This window comes from Mandrillus leucophaeus, unplaced genomic scaffold (genome assembly GCF_000951045.1).
Source record: "Mandrillus leucophaeus isolate KB7577 unplaced genomic scaffold, Mleu.le_1.0 Scaffold5, whole genome shotgun sequence".
NCBI lineage: Eukaryota > Metazoa > Chordata > Mammalia > Primates > Cercopithecidae > Mandrillus > Mandrillus leucophaeus.
In genome coordinates, this window is record NW_012105364.1 from 7,641,855 (window position 1) to 7,664,331 (window position 22,477).

The following is a 22,477-nucleotide window of genomic DNA, read 5'->3' on the forward strand; positions in this document are numbered from 1 at the left end:
CGAAGCTGCGTTTCCGGGTAGGGCGATGAACCTGTGTGGGGAGTTTGGGCTGCAGGAGGGTTTGTGCGTCTTTCTGTTTTCTTTTCGAGAGGGAAGTGCGGGTCCGTGGAGGGAAAACGGATGGCTGATGATGGGAACGTATCTGGAAAATGCAACCAGTACCCCCCAGGAAGTTCAGGGCGAGTGACGGGTTTGTGCTTCTTTCAACAGCCACGCCGCAATGAAGAGCTTCTTACAGTGAAAGGAAAGTAGGTCGAGTCCACTGAAAATGCCTTTAAGGGACAAATACTGTCAGACTGACCACCATCATCACGGATGCTGTGAACCAGGTAGACCCCTCTTCATCCCCAGTTGCTTTGCCCTCCATCAGAGCCACTCTGCCTTCTCTTTCTTTTTAGTTTTTTTTTTCCTCCTGCCCCAGTAGTTATTCTTAAGCAGGCTATAATATTCCCCAGCATAAGCCAGTTATGAAGCTAAAAGCTTGTACAAACAAGAGGTCTCCCCTGCTTGATCCCTTAAAAAAAGTACTGCAAGTGTCACCTTAAATCATTTCCACAAGATCAGTCGTTCAGTCTTTTTTCTTTCTCTTTCAAGGCATCCTGCGGTTAATATACTCCTATGGTCTGTAAGTGTTTAAAACTGAGGAGAAAGGAAAACGTAGAATACTAGATTTGTTGTCCTGAAATTGTTTCACTGAAACTTTAAAAATTAAAAGTTTCTTAGGCATTTTTATCAACAAGTAGTTCTGAAAGTCTAAAAGTGAGTTTAGTTTGGGTTTTAAAAGTTTGTTGAACTCATTGGGAGAATCAGGTTTTGCTAAGTGCAACCTTTAAAAAAATTTCTTGGGCAGGAACATATTATATTGCAAAATAAAAGAGAAATCTCTTTTTTTATTTAGGTAGAATACATAATTATTTCCAGGGTATTTTATGGAATGAAACTTCCTTTAGTTGAATTTATCATATGAAAAAGTTGTTTTTCGGACTGTCATGAAGAGTAATAGCAAACTTTAATTTGATAAACTTGATATACTGTTGACAGTTTTTTCTACCTAGAACTTTGATATGCTTTATGGCAATCATTAAAAGGTATAACTTAAAAGGGAATCATTGAATGCATACTATCACTAAATCAAATAAAGACTGTGCTATTCTAATTAAAGGCAGATGTTTATCATTATTTTTGACCTAAAAGTTATTAGATTTTTAATGCATTTGCTTGCTTTTTGTTGGAATATTTTAACTGCACTTACGTGCTTGGATTTTACCACAGTAGAGTTCATTTTAGGTAATTTTCTGATTGATGGAAAAAAGTGTCATCAGTAGACGGGAAGAGCTTCTTTTTTAAGAAAACTTTGCTACAGATGAGGCTAAAATTCCTACTACAACCCTATCTCTACTGTACTTTGCTGAGATCACTAATAACTTACCTCTACTAATAAAACAGGCAATCCTTGGATGGGATCCAGTTTCTATTGAACTGCTTTAACCTGTTTAACTTTCAGGACCCTTTCACATTGCATATTTTGTGTATTTGAACTGCAGATATATCACTTATGTTTTACTGATGTTGAATGGAGTTTGCTAGTTTTGAACTATACAGAGGTGAATGCCATTTAAACTCATGTTCCACTGACCTTTTCGTTTAGCTTTTTTTTTCTTTTTTCTGAGAACACTTCTAATCATTGAAATTGAATTAGTTAATGAAACCGTCTTATTTAGGAAGAAATTTATTTGATCATTCATTTCTTTAACAAATTGTTATTGAACACCTATTGAGAGCCAGGCACTGTCGAAGGCAATGGGGATATCAGTGGTGAACCAGACAGATAAGGTCCTTTTTAAATAAAATGTTTGAGTGGGAAGAGATAGACATAAAGAAGTAAACAAAGAAACTAATTTGTGATTATACCTTTTTTAGTATATTCTGGTAATGGAAGTTTTCTGAAGACTTTAATGTCTTTTTAAAGATGTTTTCTGGACTTGAACTTTTTAATGTGTATTGAAATGTTTTTGCTTGTTTTTTTTTTTTCTCTCCAACTAGCAGAAACTTGGATAAAATTGTATTCGTTTAAAATTTTCATCATCTTTTACTAGAAACTTTTTCCATGCAGGTTAATTTTCAGACTTATCATGTCAACAGTAGTTACTGTTTCCTTGCCTTCTTAGCTGGAATCAAACTTTCTGAGAATTTTGTTGAATGGAAGGCTAGAAGTTTGTTAACTTATAGGGTAGTTCACTGTCATTATTTTAGGGGAAGGTATATGCTGTGTGGGTAGGATATTTCCAGGACTGAAAGAAATATGTTGTAGTGTGATAGCTTTTAAAAGAGCATGTCCACAGATGGAGGGAAGATGACATAATGTTTAATAAAAATCTGTCCACATTTGGATTATGAATACTGGATGAGTCTCCAGAGGAGATTGGTATATTCCTGATGAGTCCATTCTGCCTTGAAGAGATAGGTCAATTTATACTGAAGGGTGGCACTATAACCCTGACGGTGTATGTATTTTCTTAGTTATGTTTTAAGATTTTATTAATAGAAATTTCCAAACCTTCAAAACTAGATGATATGAGGAACTTGATGTAACCATCACACAACTCCATCAGTTGTTGTTACATGGACAATCTCTTTTCTTCTATGTTCTTTCCTCCCCTCTTCCCCTAACCACTCTCTCTACCTTCCACCTACTCTCTCTTCCCCTAGTATTTGTAAGCAAGTCCCACACATCCTAAGTAGAAGAATGTTTTAAGGGCCTTGTTTTAAGGGAGGAGAGACTCTTACAAAAGTCAGTGTTATATTCTGGGAAGTGTGTTTTTGGAAGAGTGTAAGGAAAGATGTTCTGAGGATTTGGGTTTTTTGGTTAGAGAAAGTTTTTTTTTTTTCCCTAAATGATCGTGTAACCTGGGTGGGTCTGATATTGGGAGGATGATAGGATATGTAAGAAGCAATTTTATAAAGTATTAATATAATAAAGTTTTCTAGAGTTGAGAGTATGTTTTCAAGTGAAGGAAGAGTTGTTTCTTTAGAGTGGGAGTTACACAGATGTATATACCAAGTGGTTGTGTCCAGGCACAGCTAAGCTAATCCCGGGCTTATTTTGAATGTTATCTCAAGATGTGTATGTGTTCTGGTGGTAGCAGTGTTCTGAGGGTGATGGGTAAGAATATTTTGCTTTAGCTTTAAAATGAGGTGCTGTCATGTGGAAGTGGAAGTTGGTGTATTTATATAGAAGGTTTTCTGGAACACATTTGTAAATGAAGGAGCTCTAAGGAGAAGAGTCTGTTTTTCCCAGTATCCATCCCTTATTTATTTCGGTTTTTTCATTCTCCAATTCCAGAATTCTTATAACTGATAGAGGGAGACTTTGAAGCATTTAGTTTTTTACAGTTGTGTGGGTTTTCACCCTCTTTTTTGTAGTTATCATTTTTTTTTTGTAAGTAGTGACCAGTTGCTATAATGTACAAATAGGAGAAATCAATTTATTCAAGTATATGATACTGGTCTGTTTACAAACTTCTGTTTTCCTAAGAGGTTTAATTCTCTTTGATTTTGAAAAAAGATTTTTTAGTTTTTGGTGTCAGGAAAGCAGTTGATGGATACATGTTGATGATAGTGATAGTAGAATGTTTATTGAGCACTTACTATGTCCCAGATTCTGTTTTAAGCAGTTGACCTGCATTAGCTTATTTAACGCCTATACAACCCTGTAATTTAAGTACTTCGAAAATCTCTATTTTAGATCTGAGAAAGGAGAAATCAGAGAGTTTAATTTGCCCTAATTGTATCTAGTAAATGGCAGAAAAAGAATTTAAACACAGACAGTCCAGGTCTGGATTCTTATGTTCTTAATCACTGCAGTTAGTGCCAATGTCAGACATTCTCAAAATGAGTGTGTGTGTGTGTGTGTGTGTGTGTGTGTGTGTGTATGTTCTTAATTAATCTAAAATACACCTAAATTAATTAATTAATTAATTTAGAGACAATTTTGCTGTGTTGCCCAGGCTGGAGTGCAGTGGCGTGATCATAGCTCATTGCAACCTCTCTGCCTGCCGGGCTCAAGTGATCCTCCCAGCTCAGCCTCCCAAGTAGCTGGGAGTACAGGCATGAGCCACCATGCCTTGCTAAGTTTTGTATTTTTTGTAGAGATGGGGTCTTGCCATTTTGCCAGACTGGTCTTGAACTGCTGGGCTCAACTAATCCTCCTGCCTCAGCCTCCCAAAGTGCTGGGATTACAGGCCTGAGCCACTGCACCAGGCCAAGTGTCTCTTAAAATTGGGGAAAATTTGCTTGATGAAATGAGTTGGTGCCAAAACATCATTCTTCTTGTTTGTGTACACTGAGCACTAAATTTGAAGCATAAAGGAGAATCTAAGCCTGTATCTATATACATAATACAGTAGGCTAGTTTAGCCCCCTTATCAGAAAGCTAAGTACTGTCCAAGCCTAAACCCTGAAGCAAGAGTAGCACATGCTGTTGAAATCACCCTTCATTTCTCCTCACCCTAAGCAGATGGTCCTGCGTTACGATGGTCATAGTTGAGTAGAACATTATAGCATATTTAAAAAAGAGATAATTAAAATGGTCAGTTTTTCTCCATGACAACCATCTCTATTTGATAACTGATGAAGAAACCCAGTTTTCCTTTTCTTTTGCCTTTATTCATATTACTGTAATTTAGTATGTATCTATACTACAAATCTGAGAATCTTGGGAATTAGGGATAATATAAGCCTCTTTATGTAAAAATGAAATTTTTAATTTTTAAAATGGAAAGATTAGTTTTACTTACTGTAAAAATGTGTCCTTTCTAAAATGCATACTTCTAAAAACCAGACTCTGAAGCAGCATTGAAGTGTGAGGCAGAAAGCAAACATCATCCCTGAAAATCCACCCTAACAGCATTTGTGCATATGCAGAAATATATATTAAATTTATAAATTTCTGCATATACCTATGTATTAATGTAAATAGGATCATATTCTATAACCTGTGTTTGTTGCTTAACAATTATTGCCATGCTTTGTTGTGAATACACATAGAACTAGCTCATCCTTTCTAACAGCCATGAAAAAGTCTGTTCTATGGACATTTCATAGTTTATTTAATCTGGTCACTATTAAGAGACTTATAAGTTGTTTGAAATTTCTCTCAATTATATACAGTGCTGCAGAGCATTACAGTGAACATTATTCTGCATCCATCATTGTGCACTTGTTCAGTTATTTCTTTAGGCAGTGATTTTTGACATTTTGCTCATAAATATCCAGAGTTATACCAGATTATCCAAAGGATTTTGGAATGGTTTATGAAGTGTGGCTAGGTCACCATTGCCTTAGAATTTTGATTAAATGTAGTGGTTCCTCTTCAAGGGGAATAAAAAGGCAAACATGAAGAATGTGTACTAAATAATACCAAAATAGTAAAGTCTTTGTATTGAAACCTAATATCTAGCCTTAAGTAGCCTTAATTTAGCCTTTAATGGAGAATAGTTTTAGTTTTTTTCTCCATTGTTTCATTTTGCCTTACAAAGATGATGGTTAATTACATGTATATCTACATATTATATATATGTGTGTGTGTGCGGGCACAAGTGTGATTATCCTTAATGTAATTGTAGAAAGCCATTGTTTTACTTTAATAGTAAATGATTTAAATAACCCTTTTTTTGTGGGGATTGGGGTGGGTGTTTGTCTTCCATGTAGTTTATATCCTGGAACCTGGAGATCCTCCTTTGTTACAGCAACCACTACAGACATCCAAATCTGGTATTCAGCAAATAATTGAGTGCTTTCGATCAGGTATGAATGTTTTAGGATGTATTTTTCAATCTTCACATAGTAGTTAAAAACTACCTAGAAGTCCTTAGAAGTAATTTTTAAAAAACATTAAAATGTATGTGTTGGCTTTCTTTATAGAATATTTAAAATTTTCATATTTTAAAAAAGTGGATGTATAAATATTGACTTGATCTAGAGATTATTCTTCAGTACTATATATGGTATATTAATTTTAAAATATATTTGTTTAGTATGATTTAAAGAAATATATTATGTGGTGTATTTTCTGGTAAAGCACTTCTTAAAGATCCATTGATATCTTGTGGCATGTTTTGTGTAAACTCTCAAAAGGCAGTAAATTATTCTGGGTGTTCATGAGCTTTGGTACAGTAGATTACTTAGAGTGTCTGAGATATCACTTGTTCTAAATTAATTACCTTATTTATGTTTATGTGATTCGCCTTCTTCTCCCTAACCCTTGAGTTTGTGGAGTTTTGGTATCTTTAATAGAGCACAAGATAGAAGAAAGACAGTATTCCCGCCCTGATATCGTCAGATACATTTGCTTAGATTTTATTTTCGTTAGCTGATAATAAGAATTAGCTTTATAATAAATATAATTGTGTAATTGCAATCCAGTGTTTTAAAATAAGTGTTACTTACAACATGTAAAATGATTGGGAACTGTTAGCACCCCTATGTTATCAGTAAGATGTTAGGTTGCTGTGATTCCTATAATCCACTTGGCCACCCCTTGTATATTTGGCTTCTCTGACATTGCAGACTATTCACTCAAATGTGAACAAGCAAATAAATATGACTGATGAACACTTAGAGGATTAGAATACCTCGTCATTATTTTAAATCTTAACTACCTTAATGAAAAATTTCTGAGGTTCAAAGGAAAAAATGATTCATATGTAACTACTTGTTTTGTATTCATGAGAAATTTTTTGAGATGCTTGTTTCTAAATTGTTATAAAGGGGGAATCATATATTTGCTTTACTTTAGGATTCTAAGAAATAGAATCTAAATTAAAACATTTATTTTTTCTCTGACTCTCCAAAAGATCCATTTCTTAGACTTTTCATCTGTAGTACTCATGGCATTGCTTTTATCTATATTTAATTTAGGAAGTATTGAGTGTATACCAAGTGCCTATCCTTATATTGGATGGTGGTATAAACTGTTTTAGGGATTTTTTTGTTGTTTGATTTTTACTTTTGATAATTAATTGCACTCGACTAACAGATAATTTATAGGTCAAATTTTGTTGTGATAAGTTCAATTAAAATAGAATTTTACTTATTAGGGACAGTATATTTCTGGCATAACAGAAAAAATAGTATATCTGTTTGTTTTAGCTACTTTTAGAATAGAGTTTTAAAGAGTTTTTTTGGTTCTTTCTCATACCATGGAAATGAGAGCAATAGCTTTTCATATTTAGTAATATTACTTGTTATAGGTTTATTTTTAAAAATTCTTAATTTGGAATTAATGAAGTTATACTGTGTTAGTTTATTATAGTGTTTTTTTATTAAGAAGTTAGAATTAGTTAAGTCATAAGTGCTTTGACTTGTTAAAAAACTGTCTTTTGAGCAAGAACCTGTACCCAAAATCTGTGGGGGTACAGAATTAAAAAAGATTTTTGGAGTCTTTTTTAGAAGGCAGATATTTAAAAATTAAATTAATTATTTTCTTATTGTGTTGTGATCATATCTGTTCTCTGTTTTTTGTCGTATTTTTACTCTCTTAGCTAAAGAAGTGAGGCAGTGAAACAGGTAATTTGAAATGGTGCAATTCCAAAGCCATTTTATGTTGATGTTTTGAATTGCATTCCTTTTAAAATGATATCAGCAAATTTGCCTTTTGAGTTATATTTTATTCAGGCAAATTCTGAAAATACTATTATTTTAATTTTCTGAGTACACAACAGTTTAAGTTAGAGGTGATTTAGAAATATGCTGAGTGGTACAAAGAAACTAATTTTGGATTAAAAAAATTATTTTACTTCATTACTGTATCCTGTAACTAAGAAATTTTAATATCTTCAAGATAGTAATCTGTTGCATTTCTGGTTAATCTAATGTGTACTATGGTAGCCCTTCTGTAGCACTAAGGCATTTAAGTTGATACTAAAACCTTGGGAGAATGGTACGGAAATCTGGACTGTATAACTTGGGGACAAAGATCCCTTCTAGCTCTGAGGCTCTGTTCTTCGTATTCCACTCTACTCCCAAGTACACCCTCAATGACTCATCTATTTCTAGACTCTTTCCATTACAATTAGGTCACATACATTGTATTTAAAGAACTATCCTGGTGGTGCTATATATCTTTGACAGATATTTGAAGATAGAACCCTGAAGTCCATGCTTTTGCTCTTGTTAACCTATAGAGTATAAATCAGTTAAGTCATAACAGGGTATAAATCAGGTTGAACAGTAGTAACATGTTAGGTTATCTACCTTTATCTTCAAGCTCAGATAGTTATCTTCAGCTGCTGTATCATCTGCTTTTATGTCTCACCTTCTGCCTACACTGGGCTGTCTATGACCAGGTATTAATTCCTATGCAAGCTAGAAGTTCATAAAAGGTTCTGTCTTACGAAGGAGTTGACTCATTTTTAATGTCCACCACTCCATGTGTGCTATACTGACTGCTTGACCAGTTTTAACTCATCCTGTTTGCCTGATACTTCAGCTTTTGCTTTGAACTGTTTTCTTGGATTGAAATGACAAATTCTTATGGACTTCTGGTATCCCTTTATTAGTCTGCTCAACTTGCAAATTTAAATTAAATGGGTTTTTCTTTTTATAATAAGTAATACATGTCTGTGATTTTAAATAGTAAAGTACAGAAGGGTATAGAGGAAAAAATAAGTTTCTATACTATTCTGTTCTTCAGTTCCCCTTTGCTCAGGCAACACTGCTACATGGTTTATGTGTCTTCTTCCAGAGACCTTTTGTACATATACAAACATATATCCCTCATTTTCTTCTTAACACGAATGGTAGCTGACTCTGCATACTCTTGTGTACCTTTGCTTTATTAACTGTAGAGTCAACTATTGTTGATATCAGTCAATAGATAGAGGCCTCATTTTTTAGGAAGCCTGTGTGTTTTGCAGCTGCAGTTTTTCCTCTTGGAAATTCCTGATGATTGGCTGACTTGAGGCCTGCTGTTTGCTCAGAACCACTGGTTTCTTGTACTACCTTGACTGTGCCTTACCCTTTGTGTAGTCTTGCTTTGGCTGTGTTGTCCTGCTAGGATCATGTTTGTAATTTGGTGTCTTCAAATTTCCCTCCTCTCTATAACACTTTCAGTTTATCTTCCTTCCTCTTTGACCTCTCTCCCCAAACCAAAACAAAATTTTAAATAGCAGATAAAAAGTGTACTACCTTTACATGTCTATTAAATGTCTTTTATGTGTTTATTAAATTGGTTTAGTTGAGTTCAGTATTCTTTCAGAATCTCTTAGTTGTCTGCTAGAGGCAAAGGAACTATGGAATGCCCCTATGGTTAGACAGAGAAAAATGAGGGGAAAAGAGAAGGATAATAATTTTGTATGGTGTTCAAGACTGGTTTTTAATATGAAGCTGACATCTTCTTTTTAAATTCTTGAAATATATAATATTGTAAGAAGAGAAATGTATAATTTGTAGAAAAAAGATTCTACATGTAGAATATGTTAGAGCAGTACATGCGGGGAACTCTTTTTTTGACTCAGGGAGGAATAAATTGTAACTTTAATAGTATGGTAATGAAAAATGAGAATTAGCTTCATGTGATGTTTGCTGTCATTATCTTTCTAAATTTGGGTTTGGTCATTTAACTTAGGCTTTTTTTTTTCCTCCTTAAAACAACTTTAATTGCAATTGGTTTAATCTCTGACTGAATGGTGATGCTTCAGTCCTGATTCTGAAGGCAAAGCGTAGGGTGGACATGATTTTTCTGAGGTACATAGGAGAATGCAATACTTATGATGGCTTTTTCTTTTTTTGTTGTTACATAGCAGTTATAGGAAATTTAAAATGGGACTAGTTTTTTTTTTTTAAATAAGAAAAAAGTAGATTTGGTTTTCCTTACATTCATATTCAAAGCATGTCATCTGGTGTTACGTTCCCAAGACAACAGCTGTTTATATTGGTCTGTGAGTTTCTCAGCGGGGGTAAGACTGTATCTTTCATATTTCCAGTGAGTGACAGTGAACCTGGTATTTAATATGTGCTCAGTAAGTGTTTGTTAGATTAAACTAAAAGATTCCCAAAGTAGGTGCCGCCATAAGATAATTTTATTCTACTTATAAGTTTATTGTGGTTATGTGGCAGTGCTGTATAATGAACACATATATATATATATTTTAACCAACCCTTATAGGTGATAGTTTTAGGACAAAACTTTCAATTTCTTAAGTTTTCTTTGTATCTTTGAATCCTTATGTTAAGGATGATCAATAAGAAATTTCCTTCAGGAGTTGTGATGAGGAACGTACATTTATTTGCTTGCAGTGTTTGGATGATACTGTAATTAAGTGGTCATCCTAAAGAAGATTGAGTTTATGTTTGAGCCAATAGTAAGCAAGCAGTATACCATTTAAGAAACATTCTTGTCATCACTTAAAATGGGCATTGACCAAAATGTCAGTGCATTAAGAAAATGAAACTTTATCTTTGTCTAGCATAGAAGAGTTAGAATTAATATTGTCGTATTGTAATGTGACTGCCACCCAACCTAATGTAAAATTGAATACTGATTCCTTTTGAAAATATATTTTAAACATTTTCATCAGTACATGCAGTGCACTTGCTATTAAAGAATAACACAAGATAAACCCTTGATGAAGTTTAAGTAGTTTTTATTGAGCACCTATTATGTGTGAAAATCTGGAATATATATAGTCATTATCTTTAGCTATCAAAAGCCTTTCCTTTGGAGGGCTGGATGTTTGAAAGGTACTGATCTATGTAAGCAGTAAGTGGTGATTTCTAAGATAATTTAAAACCCTAAGGCAAGAAAGAGAGCAATATAGGAAAAGAAGAAGGAAGTCAGCATGGCTGTCTGTTTCTCAGCATCAAGAGCTGTGGAGGAACTTTATGTTGCTGTCTAGATGACCGTGTCTGTTGTCTCAGGTGACAGGAAGTTTTAGCTATTGACAGAGGCACTTACAGTTGGCTGTGTCCAATTGTAAGTGAGCAGAGCAATCAGAAAATTGTAGCTGACTTTGAATAAAGTCATTCCGTCTCCATGGGAAAAAATAACAAAATCTTAAATGGTGACTGAAGCTAAGGGAAAAACTTTTATTATCTGTTTGTGGACTGAGACATACCTTATTTTTCTCATTTGTTAAATATGTAAGTGGAATTAGAAAAGTTTTAAAGTCTCATTTTTGACTCCTCAGTTAACATAGATTTAAAAAATCTTATTTTTAGAGAAGGTTTTTTTATACATAGAGCTCTGTAGTATTTCATTTAGCAAATGTCAGTCATACATTATCCTGAGGGCTGGGGTGATGGTGAGAATCAGAGTTATCTTCTCTGTTCTAATCTTCCAGTTTAATGGGGATATGGAAAAGTAATTAATTACAAAATTGTGGATAAGCTAGTATAGGTGTCTAGTGTGCTATGAGAGTGTAGGTGAAGGATTTTTAACAAACAACAACAACAACAACAACAAAAAACAAGAAGTTGATTATTGAAGGCTTCCTGGAGGAAGTGACATCTATACTGGGATCTGAAGGATTATTAGAAGTGAATCAGATCAGGAAAGTGGGAGAACGTTATAGTCAGAGAGGATAAAACATAGGTGAAGGCCTGAAAAGTGAGGGAAAGGGAACATTTGGTGTATCTGTGGACCTGAAAGAAATCTGGATTGCTTGGATCAACAATAACACACTTTGTCTCCCTCTCCCTCTCTCTCTCTCTGTGTGTGTGTGTGTGTGGAGAGGGGGTGGCGGGGGTAAGGGGAAGCATTTGTGATTGATAATTAAGATTGATTAGTTAAGGTTAGAGGCAAACACTTTTTTTTGGATGTTTATTGAGAATAAATATACAGTCCCTACTGAATATAACTAACTGTATAATTAGGACTAGCTAAGAAACTGATAGCCTCTTTATTTTTCTGTGATTGAAAACCTGGTAGGCAAAGTGATATGTCTGATTTAGGGATGCAGTCTTATATTTTACACTTGACTATTTTTTATGTATAACCTTATGTTGTTTACAGACTGATTACTTTATGCTTTAAATCTGCAGCCATGTACATGTATCCTATTTAAATCTTAAGTTGAATTCTTAAGTTAAACCTAGTTCACATGTTTTGGCGTTCCTCTTCAATCTTTTTTGACTATCCTTAAAGGCAGAACTGAATCTGTTTTATGGGTCTAGCAGGTTTTGTAGTTAGAATCAGTGTACAAAAGTTTCCTGTTTTCTTCCCACTGCTACTATACTCACCTACACTTCCTGAGAACTATATATAGGTCAGTTAGAGAGGCTGAGCCAAAGCATTTTCTAAAATCAGTCTACCTCTCATAGTTTGTCACTCACTTATGAAGTTAACTATGAACTAAAGATATTAGCAGTCCGTTGCCAGGATATTTTGTAATGTGAAATGGACTTCAGAAATATATATATGAGAATTTACTTTTATGTAAAGAAAAACACTCAGGCTATTCTCTGAATCTTTTTAAATTTATGTTTTCAAATTTTGTGGTAATAAGGACTAGTGGAGTAAACATAGATTTGGATTTGGGAAATGGTAGAAATTATTTTATTCTATACATTTTTTCCAGTAGAAACTCAAGTATATAATTTCCCTGGGATTTAGGTTCATATTTTCTTTAATAATTCTTCAACTTAGGTTTGGTTAGGTTTGTTCTATTTTACAACATGAGTAAACCAAAGTACAAAGATTATAAAGCTTTTTAAGGTCACAGAAGTAGATAATACCAGATTTGGAATCTCTCAAGACTTAGTAAAGTTGTGATAACCTGGTAACTTTTTTGCAGTAGAATTTTGAATGCTTGGATCAACAATAATTCTCTCCCCCACCCCGTGTGTGTATGTTGGGGTAGGGGAAATGATTTATCATCGTTTTCAAAATGATAAAATACACTTCAAAGATTAAATGTAAACAGATTGCAAAAGATTGAATCTGAGCTATTTAACTTTTATAGACCCTATTATATTAATAATTCTTCTAAGATAGTTGATACTCTTTAGTAGTCCCAGTGCTTATTAAATGGTTAAATGCTTCTTAAATGACACAACACTTTGCACCTCGACAGTCTTAAGGATATTTTTCAGGGTACTTGGGTCTTTTCCTGTTCAAGTCAATATATTGTCATTTAAAAAAATTTTTAATTTGAGGAAAGTAAAGGTACATTAATTAGTAAAGTACTGCAGATCAGTTTTGCCACCTTACCTGTGGCAAAGAGCTGTAGGAAAATAGTGACTAAGGACCTTTCGTTTGTATTTTATTTCTGATGGATGTTTTTATTTTAAAGATCGGGTGCTTTTTGCCATTTTTTTTTTCTCTGCCTAAAGATATTCTTTCATAGTACTTAGATTCTGTAGATTAATAGCGTTTCTTCAACAAATAGTTTTTGAGCATGGTAAGAACTGAATATGTTACACTTGTAAATAAGGCTTATTCTTGGCTGCTTTGGAGTGTATAATCTATAGAGAAGATAGGCATTAAACTAGTGATTATGCCAATAATTAATTGTAATTGGGATGTTTTAAGGGAGAAAGGCTTTGAATGAATTTATAGTGCTGTCAAGAGGCGTAAGCAAAGTTCAAAATTATGTCTCACTATGGACAAAGATTCTCTACTCTGTAGAGAATCATGTTAAATAGCCATAATCCCATGTTGGCCCAGAACCTGAAGTAATTTGAACTGAATTTAAAAAGAAAAGTCACAGGCAATCCTGTCATACAGTTTTGACTTTCTTTAAGGAATCAGGGGAAAATGTATTGAAAAACTCCTTGCTTACTTCCTTATACAGAAAAGAGCTTGAAAGAACCAGCCAAAAAGTTTGCCAGGGAATAATGGGGGAACTTTTAATTTTTCTGCCCTACTCCAAATCTATTAAATCAGAACCTCTAGGGGAGGGCTGTGCACATCTTTATTTCCAGCTCATTGTAATGATTAACCTCATGTCGGAACCACTGCCTTGGGATATATCAAGAATTAATTGGCTGCTGAAGTGGGAACGAAGCATCAATTTTAGTTGTCCTGATTTCCAAATGATAGTAGAGTTTTGCTTAGAATTTAGTCTATAACGTAGTTCTAAATATACTGTGGTAGAAATTGGCAATGCCTATATTTTGTTTTCAAAGAGTAACTGCACTTTTGGTCTGTCAACAGTGTAGTCCAGTTTAAAAGTGCATGTGAAAGTTACCTTTTGTGTTAAGTTTTTCTTTTCTTTTTTCTCTCAGGAACTAAACAACTTAAGCATATTTTATTAAAAGATGTGGACACTATTTTTGAATGTAAGTTATGCCGCAGTCTCTTCAGAGGATTACCAAATTTAATTACCCATAAAAAATTCTACTGCCCACCAAGTCTCCAGATGGATGACAGTAAGTTTTTTTCATATATTCAGTTATGCATTTTACAGCTAAGTATTCTTATACTGCAACTATACGTTTGCATTAAAATGGTATCTAGTTACTGATAATTTGATAATGATGTCTAGTTACAGATAATTTTTAGGTGGAGATGGAGAATAAAATTAAATACTTGACTCAATGTTACATTCAGTTTCTTAGGTACTTTCATATCAATGCTTTCCACTTGGGTTTTCCTAAAGATGACATTTAAGAGATTAGATTTAAGAGGATATTTATTTGTATTAAAATATTGGATATTGTTTTAGAATGTTTATATGGGCCATAAATAGATATTTCTTTTTACTCCTTTTTTCTTTAACAACTTGCAACCAGATGTGATTGATCACTTATTTAGATTTCCCTTAAGTAAATGAGAAAGTTGGGAATAAAGAACAAAGAATGAGGTAAATTTGTTCATTTCTTGGGAATGGTGGAGAGCATCAAAAAGTCTTTATTAATATTCCTAGTGTTTTCTAGGTCTTGATTTGAAGATCAGTTTTATTCTCAGAAAAATTTATATAAGTCATTTTCTCAGAAATTACATTATGTTACAGGCTAACTTGAGATCCAGTATAACTTTATGTGATAAAGGCAGATAGCAGACTAATATAAAGTCTTTCTGGAATAGAATGTTTGTTTTGAATGCAGTATATTGTCTTTGTGTGATTAAGCTGGCAATATGTCGAATGGTATTTTTTTCTTTAAAGAATTAATGTAAATTAAAAACATTCAGTATTGGGTTACCTTATTACTTCTTGTTTAGGGATTTAACTCTTTGTTGACTTACAAAATATAGAACTTACTTTGTCAGTCTGATACCATAGATGCATTGTGGATTCTGTGCATTTTTCAACATAACCGTTTTGGGATCGGTAGGAAATGCAATCTCCAAATAAGTATGGCTTTAATTATAATGAAGCTGGCTTAAAGTATATTATAGAGCATTGATTAAATAAAAATTTTATATTTACCTGGAAATTTTTCCTACTACTATTTGATCTTTCTATTCTCTCATTGAGATATAAATCAAAAAGCAGTCTGTAGAGATTCATTCCAAATCTAAACTTTAAATTAAAATACTAGTAGAAAATTAGTTTGTCTTTAGGTAGTTATTTATTTTTTAGTTGTAAGTTAACTTATAGAGTGAAATGGATAAATGGATTTGCTAGATTATTGTGCACTTGTCTTGGCAATACTCATTCTAGAAATACTTTTGTGAAAGTATTTTTCTTATAGACACTACTTTATTCATCTTAAAAAGCAGATGAATAGATTAGAAGAGCTATAATGAATCACTTCCTGATTGGTATAGATACCAGATTTGGTACTAAATTTGTAGCTAGATTTTAGAGTAGTAATACGTGGAACCCTAACCAGTGTTAGACAACTCTGTTACGATAGGATAGTTGATTGCCTATAGAGGGTGTAATTACTGTACAAGGAAATAAAATTACCTACGGTTTTTAGATAAATCTGTATAGTTTTTAATCATTTGTTTTAGTAAAATTGTGTCATGTTAAGAAGACGTGTAATAGGACTGAGTTTAGCAAATACTTCTACACATCATCCCATTTATGTTTATGTATTTTATTACAAATCTTTCATTTTCATAAGATGCTCAAATAGATTAGATTAGACTATTATGGATTAAGCTAATAGGAATGCTGTTATGTTTTCTAAAAAATATCATTTTTGGTTATGTAGTAACATTTTTATGCTGTTTTATCAATCTTGAGTTATGAGAATTTGAGTTGCCTTTGCTAGTCTAAAACGTTCAGACTAAATATGAAGTATCATTATTTAGGACACTTAAGTGCTTATATATTTTATATTAAGTGCATTTGAAGCAAAAGTAGTCCTTCAGATTATATATGTTGCTTAACATTTTTGTGTATCATGATGAGAATTTAAATTAAAGGAAATTTTAGTTTAATACTAGTTTTTGTCTTTGTAGAATATTGAAAAGTAGATAATGCTCTCATAAAAATAAACTGGTAATATAATAGATTCTGAGAGGTTCATATATCTTAAAATATTAGAGGGCTAGAGCAGGCTAATTACTTCAGATTAAAATGTTGTTTTTTCCTTAACAGACCTTCCTGATGTAAATGATAAACAAAGCCAAGCCATAAATGATCTCCTAGAAGCCATATATCCAAGTGTGGACAAACGAGAATATATTATTAAGCTAGAACCCATAGAAACTAATCAAAATGCAGTGTTTCAATATATTTCGAGGACTGATAATCCTATTGAAGTCACAGAGTCAAGCAGTACTCCTGAACAAACCGAAGTTCAAATACAGGAAGCTAGCACTGAACAGTCAAAAACAGTACCGGTTACAGATACAGAGGTGGAAACTGTAGAGCCCCCTCCTGTTGAGATTGTTACAGATGAAGTTGCACCTACATGTGATGAACAACCTCAGGAGTCGCAGGCTGACTTGGAAACTTCTGACAATTCTGATTTTGGTCACCAGTTGATATGTTGTCTTTGTAGAAAAGAATTCAATTCTAGACGAGGTGTTCGCCGTCACATTCGAAAAGTACATAAGAAAAAGATGGAAGAACTAAAAAAGTACATTGAAACACGAAAAAATCCAAACCAGTCCTCTAAAGGACGCAGTAAGAATGTTCTAGTTCCATTAAGTAGGAGTTGTCCAGTATGTTGTAAATCATTTGCTACAAAAGCGAATGTAAGGAGGCATTTTGATGAAGTTCATAGAGGACTAAGGAGGGATTCAATTACTCCTGATATAGCAACAAAGCCTGGGCAACCTTTGTTCCTGGATTCTATTTCTCCTAAAAAATCTTTTAAGACTCGAAAACAAAAGTCGTCTTCAAAGGCTGAATACAATTTAACTGCATGCAAATGCCTCCTTTGCAAGAGGAAATATAGTTCACAAATAATGCTTAAAAGACATATGCAAATTGTCCACAAGATAACTCTTTCTGGAACAAACTCTAAAAGAGAGAAAGGCCCTAATAATACTGCCAACAGTTCAGAAATAAAAGTTAAAGTTGAACCAGCAGATTCTGTAGAATCTTCACCCCCTTCCATTACCCATTCTCCACAGAATGAATTAAAGGGAACAAATCATTCAAATGAAAAAAAGAACACACCGGCAGCACAGAAAAATAAAGTTAAACAAGACTCTGAAAGCCCTAAATCAACTAGTCCGTCGGCTGCAGGTGGCCAGCAAAAAACCAGGAAACCAAAACTTTCAGCTGGCTTTGACTTTAAGCAACTTTACTGTAAACTTTGTAAACGTCAGTTTACTTCCAAACAGAACTTGACTAAACACATCGAGTTGCACACAGATGGAAATAACATTTATGTTAAATTCTACAAGTGTCCTCTTTGCACTTATGAAACTCGTCGGAAGCGCGATGTGATACGACATATAACTGTGGTTCATAAAAAGTCATCTCGTTATCTTGGGAAAATAACAGCCAGTTTAGAGATCAGAGCTATAAAAAAGCCTATTGATTTTGTTCTAAATAAAGTGGCAAAAAGAGGCCCTTCGAGGGACGAAGCAAAACATAGTGATTCAAAACATGATGGCACTTCTAACTCTCCTAGTAAAAAGTATGAAGTAGCTGACGTCGGTATTGAAGTAAAAGTCACAAAAAACTTTTCTCTTCACAGATGCAATAAATGTGGAAAGGCATTTGCCAAAAAGACTTACCTTGAACATCATAAGAAAACTCATAAGGCAAATGCTTCCAATTCACCTGAAGGAAACAAAACCAAAGGCCGAAGTACAAGATCTAAGGCTCTTGTCTGGTGAGGAACAGTTACAGAGTTTTGCTTTTTTCCCCCCATCGAACTAAAAAAAAAAAATCATTTGACCATAATTTATAGCTGGTTCCATTTTAACACGTTTGCTTCCATATATCTCATGGCAATGGGAACTGCAAGAGTAATGTGCATATTGCATTTACCTCTTCAGTGACCTTTATTCCAGTGGCTTGGGAACAAAAGTTAACTTCAGAACTTATCTTCCACAGGACAATGCAATTAGTTATAGGTAGATGGCACAGGGTCAGTGCTTTCCTTTTAATGTTGTAAAATATATACATTTATATTGGCTTATGTTTACAATAGAAGTCTTCTGTTTAACTAACTTTGCACAGGTTTAATTTGATTCAGTGACTTAGTCTACTAATTAATGAATTGTAGGAAAGTTAAATATATTAGAATGAACTTGTGAAGGCGATAATTATAGGAAAAAATATTTTGAGGCACTGTAATTATTGTAAAAATTAATCTGTGACGGCTAAATAAAGTGCTGCACTCAGAAAAAAAATCCCCAAATTGAATTAAAAATGATTAGCATTTATCATTTACTTTTAACATAGTGCTTCCAGGCAAAGGGGGAAAGTTGGTAAATAGAAGTTTGGATTTTTTTCCCTTCTCCTTGGGAGTGTGTGTTAGTTACTGTTTTTTAGTTTTGATCTATGGAAACAATGCTTATTTAGGTTTCAGATGCTCTTATTTTTCCCTCTCTTTTTAATAAACTTTTTGGTGATAATTTTAACATAGTTAATATTGTTAACTAGGGTTTTTTTGTGGTTGTGCATTGTAAGAAAAGTAAAATTAAAATTCGTATTTGGAAGAAAGAAAAATACTGCTTTTTTTTTTTTTTTTTTGAGATGGAGTATTCCTCTTGTTGCCCAGGCTGGAGTGCAGTGGTGCGATCTCGGCTCACTGCCTCCTCCGCCTCCTGGGTTCAAGCAATTCTCCTGCCTCAGCCTCCCAAGTAGCTGGGATTACAGGCATGAGCCACCAGGCCTGGCTAATTTTGTATTTTTAGTGGAGATGGGGTTTCATCGTGTTGGTCAGGCTGATCTCAAACTCCTGACCTCAGGTGATCTGCCCACCTCAGCCTCCCAAAGTGCTGGGGTTACAGGCATGAGCCACCGCACCCTGCCAAAAAATACTACTTTTTAAAGAAGTTTTGGAACAAACGGAGATTTTTAAAAAATGCAATATAAAATGAGTAGACTCGCTATACTTGTTTTCGCAAGTCTATATATATTTTAAAAGTTCACCTTCTGTACCTGTGTCCCTTGTATTAAGGCATTTAATGTATTTAATGAGTATTAAATTAGTTTCAGATTCAGGTTCTAAAGCAAAATACTAGTTTGAGTGCTGTGTAGGTCAAATGTTGTGGTTTGATTATCACACATTTTTTTATCTGTGTGGAAAACTTGAGGTGAAACCATCTTTTAGAAGTAATTTACTGTTGCGTAATTTTAAAAACAAGGTTTTATTAGTAAACTCAAAAGTGTTCATTTATTCCCATTTCTCCTCAGATAACTTCAAGTGATGTACGAAAAGGTTTGGAGTTCATTTTTGTGGAAAGACTTTAAATTGGTGTTAGAACCACTAAACATCTTCAAATGGTACTAAGAGGAAAAAAAAGAGAAACATTTTTCTAAATATTCAACTATAACTGCTGTTTTCTGACTAAAATATAACCATCTAACCACTTGTTTCTAAGGCACTGCCTATTCCAGCACTTTCAAGTAGCTGTGACATTACATGTTGTCATCACAGTCCATCAGCTAACCGCCCTTGACCTTGTGCATTTGGTCTACAGTTTCTACAAAAATGTTACAAATTTTGTTCTCTAAACAATTTGTTGATTAAGTGATCAACAACCTGAAGAAAATATCAATTTTTAATTGACAAAGACTTTATATCTTAGTGATTTTAGTTTTATTTCACTTTATTTGGCAACATTTTCATCTGAATTGTATAGATATATGATTTTCTAGTGAGTATATGTTAGGAACAAAAGACAAAATAGTATCAGCACATTATAAATATTTAGCTTACTAAATATTTGTAATTATTTTTACATCCATTTATTTCTAGCTTGTTCTCCAGCACTTAAGTGTTTGAAAGTTTCATCCTAAAATATATACTACAGGAAAGTTCCAGTTCATTTTCATGCATGGATTATTACATTTTTCACTTGTAAATGTAGGTTTTTATGAAAATTAAACATTCCCCTATTTTTCTTTAAATTTTATACAAAGCACTTTAATGATAGATGCAACCTTATTTTTCAGTTCCTATTTTTTTAAAGACCACACATTTACTAATGTTAATATAAAGGTAATAAATAGCTTACTGATATTTTATGGATGCAGACAATCCATGCACAACCACTTCTTATGATACTAGTTTATTTCCTTAAGTATTGCTACAAAAGGAAGATGCGGGTGTAAGCCCTGATTTTTTTTTCTCCCAAGAAAAATCTTAAAGGACCACTTTAGATAATATTTGATTCCTACTGTAAAATTTAGAAAATGATTAATTCTTGTCCATTTTTGTAATCAAGATTTTAGGAAAAACAGAAATACATCTATCTTTATGAAATTTTGGGCAGGTTTTTGTGTATCAATATTTTGTACTTTTTAGGGAATATTTTATTTTTTAGTTATTTGTGTCAAATTATAATTATAAAAGGTACAGCAGAAAATATACCATGTTTTTATATAGGTTCACACCTGTACTTAGGAGGGACCCTGTCCATCTATATACTTTTTGTATAAAATTTTAAAATGTTAAAGATCCACAAGGTCTTAATAAAATGATTCTATAGCTAGAAAAACATTTACCTTCCCAGTGCTTTGCACTAAAATATACTGTGAAAGGAAACTAGAAAGACTGTAACTATTGCTGGAAATGTTCTATATTGAATGTACATGCTCTTGTTGGAAAAATGTACTATATGTGATGGAAATAAACCAGACTCAAAGTTATTTCAGCTAAATGTGCTTCAGCAAAGGTGCATTGGTTGAAACTTAAATGTTTTATTATCAAATTTAAACTTATTCAGTGACTATGAGCAGCTACACTTGAATTATATTCTGATAGTTTTATTTCTAAGAAATAGAGTAATAATTTCTCTTTAATTTAAAAACAGATTTACTTTCCAACATATTGAAAATTTGTACTTATAGATCTAACTTTAATAACTAATAGTATAATATATTTAGGGAACTAAATGTGTAGGTGGGTATTTCATTTATAAGCCATCTTCATTAGTTGCACATTATTAAACCTATATGTTTGACTTTTGCAAGGTGTTATCTTTTATGCATTCCTACACACAAGACATATTCCAAAGATATTTTCCAGATAAATGCGGATAACCCCTGAAAAGATATGAGGATTCCTAAAAAGCTTGGGGTTGCTCTTTGCAGCATCCTCTCATTTGTATGCCAGCCTTTTCCTCTCTGCTTGCTTGTTAAATACTATAGAGAAGAAAGAAAAATTGATGTTGGAGGTGGGGAGCCCATTGCTAGAATTCCCTTACTGTACCCACCTGTTTCTACAGGACCATTCACAGTATGTCGCCTCTGTAGTAATTCTGGGGCCACAGAATAGGAATCTACAGGAGGAAATAAATGAGAGTTCTAGGGCTGTCAGAAGATTTCATCTGGGTCATGTAGGAAAAATAGCACTGTGTCAGTACTTGCCTAAATTAGAGAGATTGGAAACATCATAATAGCTGGATTAATTGATAATGGCATATATAAGAGAAGCTGAACTAGGACCAGTTTAGAAAGGTAGAACAAACCAGTGACCAGAAAGTATTGTTCTTCGTATTCCTTTCTGGTCTTCATCCTTCCTGATTTGACTTGAGCTCTGTCGTTTCAGGGGCTCAGGCTTAAGGCTCTTGAGAAGAGGCCTAAGAAGTTTGTGCGGGAAGCTTTTCTGCATGTAGGCTACGTAAACACATATTTAGGTGACTTTTTATTGTTATAGTGAGGATTAAAGCACACAAAGAGCCATCATAAACTGCTTATTTTATATAAGACCTATCTGGCTATAAATTATATCTACCTTTGCTGCTATTTGATCAGTTAAGAGTTTTCCTATAGAATTCAACTTACCATCCTTCCTAAAGATGCCTTCCATTCCTAAGTGTGGTGGAAGAGGAGAAACAACAGGTGTAGGTTGCACTTCAACTTCATAAGTTTGAATAGTACAAATGAGAGCTGAAGTATAGCTGACATTGGGCAGATGTTCACTAGACATACCTTGAATACACAACAACCAT

The 22,477-nt window shown here is 33.5% G+C and overlaps 1 protein-coding gene across 1 annotated transcript in view; it reads left to right on the forward strand.

The window, feature by feature from the left end:
• The window catches only part of ZNF800 (zinc finger protein 800), a 56,425-nt gene extending 37,418 nt beyond the window's left edge, over positions 1-19,007 (forward strand). The window contains exons 2-5 of the mRNA XM_011995929.1: positions 211-329; positions 5,710-5,805; positions 14,224-14,367; positions 16,491-19,007. Of these exons, the coding sequence (XP_011851319.1) occupies positions 269-329; positions 5,710-5,805; positions 14,224-14,367; positions 16,491-18,187 (1,998 nt within the window). The 5' untranslated portion in view covers positions 211-268 and the 3' untranslated portion in view covers positions 18,188-19,007. The remainder of the gene's footprint in view (positions 1-210; positions 330-5,709; positions 5,806-14,223; positions 14,368-16,490) is intronic.
• Positions 19,008-22,477: the final 3,470 nt, after the last annotated feature.